The sequence below is a fragment of the Thalia democratica genome, chromosome 3 (assembly GCF_965202585.1).
Source record: "Thalia democratica chromosome 3, ktThaDemo2.hap1.1, whole genome shotgun sequence".
Taxonomy (NCBI): Eukaryota; Metazoa; Chordata; class Thaliacea; order Salpida; family Salpidae; genus Thalia; species Thalia democratica.
Genome location: NC_139167.1, coordinates 5,010,588 through 5,017,680, shown reverse-complemented (window position 1 = coordinate 5,017,680; position 7,093 = coordinate 5,010,588). Strand labels below are relative to the sequence as shown.

General features: G+C 23.8%; 1 protein-coding gene across 1 annotated transcript; it reads right to left on the bottom strand.

Moving 5' to 3' along the window:
* Nucleotides 1-406: 406 nt before the first annotated feature.
* On the bottom strand, nt 407-6,828 carry LOC145831687 (uncharacterized). Its single transcript, XM_082939000.1, has 3 exons — nt 6,802-6,828; nt 3,948-4,373; nt 407-496 (listed from the first exon to the last, which is right to left on the bottom strand). Exons 1-3 carry the CDS (start codon nt 6,826-6,828, stop codon nt 407-409), a joined length of 543 nt encoding a protein of 180 aa, XP_082795126.1.
* Nucleotides 6,829-7,093: the final 265 nt, after the last annotated feature.

Here is a 7,093-nt window from a genome sequence, read left to right as displayed (position 1 = left end):
ATATATTCTTTTGAAGTCTAGAGCAATAAATAGTCACTGTGTAACACAATTAAAATTACAATATCTAACGTTTTTTTTATAAACTAAATTCATTTTAGAATTTAAGTCCGATTTTAATCTAAAAAAGAAAAAGTCTTATAGTGAAATTAGAAAATAAATTAAATTATAAGTCAAATTTTACTAATTTTTACAAAATTAAAAAACATAAAATGTTTTAATATTTATAACTGTTTAAAAAATATCCAGTTTCAACAATTAGATTTTTTGTGGTAAGTTTTCAAGTGTTTGTTCCTATTTGATATACCTGAAATCTTTTATAACAAAAATTGCTTCCAAGCAATCTATCTTCAGTGTGAATTCTAGCATGAGTGATTAGATGAGATTTCTATGAAAACTTCTTGCAAACTTAACATTCATAAGGCATTTCTTTAGTGTGAGTCAGCATATGTTGTTTCAAGATGTATTTGCTAGCAAACTTCTTCTCACAAACTTCACACTAAAAATCTTTTACACCACTGTGTATTAACATGTGCCTTGTCAAATTAGATTTTTGATTAAAACTTTTATCACACTGTTTACACTTAAAAGGTTTATCATCAGTGTGAACTGCTGCATGGCGGTTTAAATCTTATCTTCTAGCAAACAACACATTGATAAGTGTTTGAACCAGAATGAGTTAGCTTATGTTGTGTCAAATTACTTTTTCTTGCAAAACTCATGTTACAAACATCACATCTGTATGGCTTTTCACCAAAGATCACTTGCCGGATTCGATCGTTTACACTTACTGAGATAGTTTGATCAGTATTCATCCTTTATAAATTAAAAACTTGATAAAAAATAAACATTAAGTTTATTACTAACATAATAAATACTTTCTTATCATATGTTTAGATAAAGTTCAAAATAACCTTTTTTAGTTTTATGTTAAACTTTAAAAGCTTATTAATTTAAAATACTGTCTTAGTTAGAACTTTAATTTAAACAATTGTTATAGGCATTTATTTATATAAGAGAAAAAAAATCATTTAAAACTTTAATTTTTTTCCTATGTATGCTTAGTTATAAAGGTTACCTTTATTTTACTTACTACAAAATACATTAGACGTTTATTTTTTATTGATTTAAAACTTTAATCATCTTTTGTATACGGGCTAAAAGTAAGAATATAACTAGAACGGGCAAAAATAGTTTCAGTTTGTTCAAAAATCTTAAAATAAATTTATTAATAAACAATTAAAAAGCTTACTTATGTTTAAGCATTTTAAATATATTTTAAAAAAATAATTGAGTTGAAGTACATTCATTTTATGTAGCTTTTATAACTTAGTCTTAATACTTTATGTTAATAATTCATAATTAGTGTTAGTACTTATCTTAAGAATTCAAGCATTTATATCTAAACTCATACCTAATTACAAAATTAAAATATCAGTAAAGTTAGTTTGTTTAATCTATACAAGTTTGTTTAAGTTTATAATTTAAATTAAGTCATTTGTAAAATGTTCTAATATTTTTAATTTAAGCAATTAAAAATAGTAAAGTTAAATAAAAATATAAGGAGCTAGTAAATTTTGCCAAGCTGAATATAAAAACTTTTATGTAGCTCTACTTGGCCTTAATACCAAAGTAGTATTACATTAATTGTAACTACAACACTAACAAAAGATACAATCTAATAAAACGATTATTTAAATTATTTTTTCAAATGTGCAATAGAAACGTACTTTCAATCAACTATAAAACATTCAACACAATTGTAACTCACTGCACAATATAATTCACTACTAAGTTTATTTGAAACTGCAAATTGTTTCTGAACTGTTGAAACTATCATTGTAAAACATAAATACAAATCTTAAAATTGTAGTTCGCTTGTTCTAGCTAACCGCAGAGAAAATATAAAATAATATAGTTAAATAATACAAGAGTTTTAGTTAGTTAAAGGTTTAAAAATTATAAAATAAAAAAGCGTTACCATGTGTTTTATTGTTTTCTTTTTTTTTTCCTTAGTGGATTGTAACAAAAGCATTGTTTAGTTTTTAGAAATGATTTTTTTTTGTTGTGTTTATAAGGGATTTGTACCATTTTTATAAGTTATTAATGTTTAAATCACTTTGGAACATATTTTATTTAATGTTGAAAATTATATTGTTGTAATAGTTTATTTATTGTATTCTATCAAGTATAATTTAAATACAAATAAACTAGATTGTTCACCTAAAAGAGTTAAAAATTACTGCATACCAAAAAACTGTTGTATAAAACTAAACTTCAGTACCAGGCAATTAAAATAAAAACTTGTTTAAGTAGTAAATATCTAAACAAAAAAACCGACTTGTTAAAAATATGTGTGTGTATTGAATACAAGTTTAGTTTTTGAAAAATATACGATAGAAGAAATATTTTTTATTCAAACTTTTCAAAGAACATATTATAAACTATTTCTTTCCACTAAAGTATGACCTTTTATATAGCAGATTTTAGCTGAAATATGTATAAAAAAATTGTTTTTGTTTTAAAACTGAGGTTTTACTAAGACAGTTTAATAGATTAAAAAATTTATAATTTAATGAAGTTATACATAAAAAAAATAAAGGATATTAAACCTAACATTTTAATTAAATGCAAATTTATATTTTGTTTACTTTGTTTTTAATAATTTATTACAGACTTAAAAAACTAAAAGATTACAGCTATAGATATATAAAAGCGTGATGTTACGCGGAAGTTCATTTTTTGATTTAGATATATACAAAAACATAATTATTTAGTTAAGAAAACCCCTGTATTCACAACTCTTACATATTTTTTTTGTATCTGTAAAGAAAAATAAAAATCTCAACTAAGTTTAATTCAAATATGAATTTATATGCTATCTATGTAAGTTCGGTATACTATCAAAATCCACCCGCGTTTTAATCCACCTAAGTCAAAATACACCCGCTTTCAAAATCTACCCGGACAAAATCTACCCGAATCAAAATCAGCCCACATTCAAAACCTACTCAATCAACAAGTTTGTAAAAAAAAAACAATTATTATCGTAAAAAAACAGTTTTATTTAATTTAGTTATACTTAGTAGTTTACTTTTTTGCATTTATTATTTTTAAAAGTATTTTAAAAACTATTTTCTTTATTTTTTTGAAAAACTTATCTTTAATATGAAGTGATCTAGTTGAAATCTTGTTCTCATCTTTTATATCTAAGATCTTTTATGAAAGATATCTAAAATTACTATAAACTTTTTTATTTTAAAATGCAACATGATTCATATTATTTTTAACCCTAAAACTTTTAACCGGAAATAGATTTCTGCTCCCATTACAATAGATTATTTTCATCAAATTCAATCACCAAACTTTATATTCATCATTTTATCAGTATATGTTTTATTTTGATTTATTCGAGCACAGACTACTTAAGTGAAAACTGATTTAAATTAAAGTATTAATTAAAAATTTTATAAGATAAGGCTAATAACAAAACTTAATTAATCAATTTAAATATTACAAATAGTTTTTATTATTTGAAAATTTTAAAATAACTATAAGTAATGTCTCAATAAATAAATAAAAATAATAGTTTTTAGTAATATAACTTATACAAAGAAAAAAACAAATTTAAAAGTTATCTTTATTAACTATTTAACAAGCAACAACTTTCTAAATCGGATATATTTCAAATTTATAAAACTGTTCGGTATCAGTATTTAATATTAGATTAACACATTGGTAATCAAAGGCTGTAACGTAGTTTATATGTATTTTTTCAATTCAAAACTGTATTTTCTTATTTCAACCTAGTATATAAAACTTAAACATATAAAGTAAAGTCAACTTAAAGAAAACATTGTAGGACAAATTCATTTTACATTTTACGCTTTTTAATGAATACGCAAGTGTGTATTTCTATTTGAACTTGTTCTAAATCTTCTTCCACAAACATCACAACCAAATGGTCTATCTCCGGTATGAATTCTGATGTGAGTGTTTAAACTTGATTTCTTTGAAAACTTCTTATTGCAAACTTCACATTCATGGGGCTTTTCTTTAGTATGAATCGACATGTGTTGTTTTAAATTACTATTTTGAGTAAACTTCTTCTGACAAACTTTACATTGAAAATCTTTTTTACCATTATGTATCAACAGGTGTCTTTTTAAGTTGGTTTCACGATTAAAACGTTTATCACACTGTTCACATTTAAATGGTTTATTGTCAGTATGAACTACTGCATGCTGTTTTAAATTACCTCTAAATGAGAAACATCTTTTACATACATCACACTGATAAATCTTCAATCCAGAATGAGTTAATTGATGTTTGGTCAAATTGCTCTTCCATTTAAAACTTTTATCACAAACATCACACTTGAAAGATATTTAATCTACATAAACTTTCTTATGGTTATTCGGTGCTGAATTGAACATAAATTTTTTCCAAAAAAATCACAAATATATGCTTTTTACTTTCTAAATGCTGAGAAGTATTCATTATCAAAGTTACAGTAATGATAGTTAAAAGAGACCACTTATTTTATTGCTAAACAATATCATTAACTTGTTTAAAATTAGTTCGACTTCAGTTGTGTTTTAATTTAACCAGTAATTTATAAATATATAACTTAAATGTTTAGAAACTATATCTTGTGTTGCTAGTTTTCATAATTTCCATTTAACTTAATTTTAACGCAGCTTTTAAAATTTTTTAATTCTTAATAACGATAAAGTAATTGTAGCTGGATACTTTTTAAACAAAATAAAAGTTTGTTCTTTTTTTTATAAATTTTTAATTTAAATTCTTATAGACCATACTAACAAACTTTTTAAAGAAGTAAAATGTTGTAAAATTATATAAGTCAATAGTAGTTTTTATTGTTCTGTTACAATTTGTTATCAAATAGTGGTATTTCAAATAGTGGAATATCATCTTTTAAGTACAGTTAAAGCTGTAAGTATTTATTTAAACAATCAGAATTTAATCGTTACATGTTCGTTTATCTAAACTTTTAAACAATTAAATATAACTAAGTATTTCATTTAAGTTATTTAAACCAAGTTTTTTTTTCAATTCATAAACAACGCAAAAAATATTTCTTGTTATCATTTTACTTGTTTTGTACTTTGAAAATAGTATAATTATGTTTTGCTATTTTCTTTTGCTTTATGAAATATGTATTTTATTAGCTTAATTGCTAATTTCAACAGATGTAGAATTATTTCTGCCTTTTACGTTCTTTATACTTTAAAACAAACAAATTACAATTATTTTAACTATAATTCAACTTAATTTCCGGTAAAACAAAAAAATCTACTAATTATTTTGCTGTATAAGGGTTACTCTTAATTAAAACTAAGCAAAACTAGGTTTTGAATTTGTTAGTCTAAATGTCTTAATTTTATGGTGAGTTATAATTCCACAAAAAAGAGTTCAACTGAAAAAAAGCTAATAAACATTAATTAGACATGTTCAAATAGAGGGTTTTTATTGTAAACAGTGTTTCATGCAAACGCAATGATTACGATTTATAAAATCACCATAAAGTAAGACAGACAAAGTGATATATACTACTATTAGCAGCTAAAAATCAGCACTACTATATTCTAATTAAAACTGATTAAATTAAATTGATTAATTAATCAAAAATTCCAAAATGCCTAATGGGTAAATAAACAATTATTAAAGAGCTATCATTCAAGTAATAATGTACGTTAGATAAAAGTTATATATATAAGTAGAACACAAAAGTTAGAACTCAAGGAACCGTGAGAGAAAGCGTTCAAAGGCAGTGGCTTTAATAAAGTTTAAGATTACTCAAACTAAGAAGATGACATGGTCAGTAAAAAAAAATAGCAAGTATTATACTACAACCCCCCATTCAGCTCAACATTAAAAACTTAATTAGGATAAGAGTAATTAAAGTTAATAGAAAAAAACTCCCCTTAAAAGGGACCTCTCATTATAATTCTAAACAGAACACGATCAAAATAAGTTACTCATGTATGTACAACTAGAATCCGAAGTTAGCAAATCAAATCTTAAAAGCACAGAGAAAAGTAAAACCCAGGAGAAAAATGAAACAAATTGCAATTACAGAACTAGAACCTCATGCCCAGTGGAAGGCAAATGCCTTTGTAGAATTGTAACATACAAAGCTACGGACACATATAATAACAAAGCACATCATTATATTGGATCCACCGCAAGAAACTTTAAAGTAAGACTTAATGAGCTTATGCATATGTTCAGAAACAAAAATCTGAGAGAACCGACGAAACTAAGATCTTTCATGCCATTAAGCATTTTGGAATTTTTGAGTAATTTAACAAACTCATTTAAGTTAATCATTTTTAATTAGAATATAATTAAATCTAATTACTAGCTGTTAATAGTAGTATATATGGCTTTGTCTGCCTTACTTTATAGACTTTTTTTTTAATCATGATCATTGCGTTTGCATGAAACACTGTGTAAAATAAAGACTTAAAATTGTCTAATTATTGTTAGTCTAAATGTCACATTTAAATCACTATTAAATATAATTAAAAATAGAAAAAATAATAATCATTTTAATTAATCACCTAACAAGCTTAGAAAAAGAATGTATGGTTTAAATTTGGTTGGAAATAAGCTTGAAACGAGTTACAAACACTATAAAAGAGAATAAAAACGAACGAATAATAAGTAACTTCTAAATAAAAGTATGGAGTAAGAGATTATTTATTTGCAATATATTTTGATACATTTTTTAAAGTTTTTATTCTTAAATATTTTTAAAGAAATATGTTTTGCCAATACTGTGTTGAATGTTTGATCCCATATCATAGTAATTAAGTGAATAATTTATCAACAATCAGATTTGTAGTGGTTCAAGAATAATTTGTTAAGTACAAGTTGTTGTATTCTAACTTTAAACAAGTGAATTTAAGTGAAATGTATTATTACAAGTGATTTTTTTATTAATAAATTAAAACAAGTTTACTTACATTAAATTGTTTTTTAAGTAACATTTTTTCCAATCCACTTAAATATTTTTATTGAGTTTTTTAAATCATCACTGTAATTTTAAGTTTGAAAGTCGGTGTTTTTG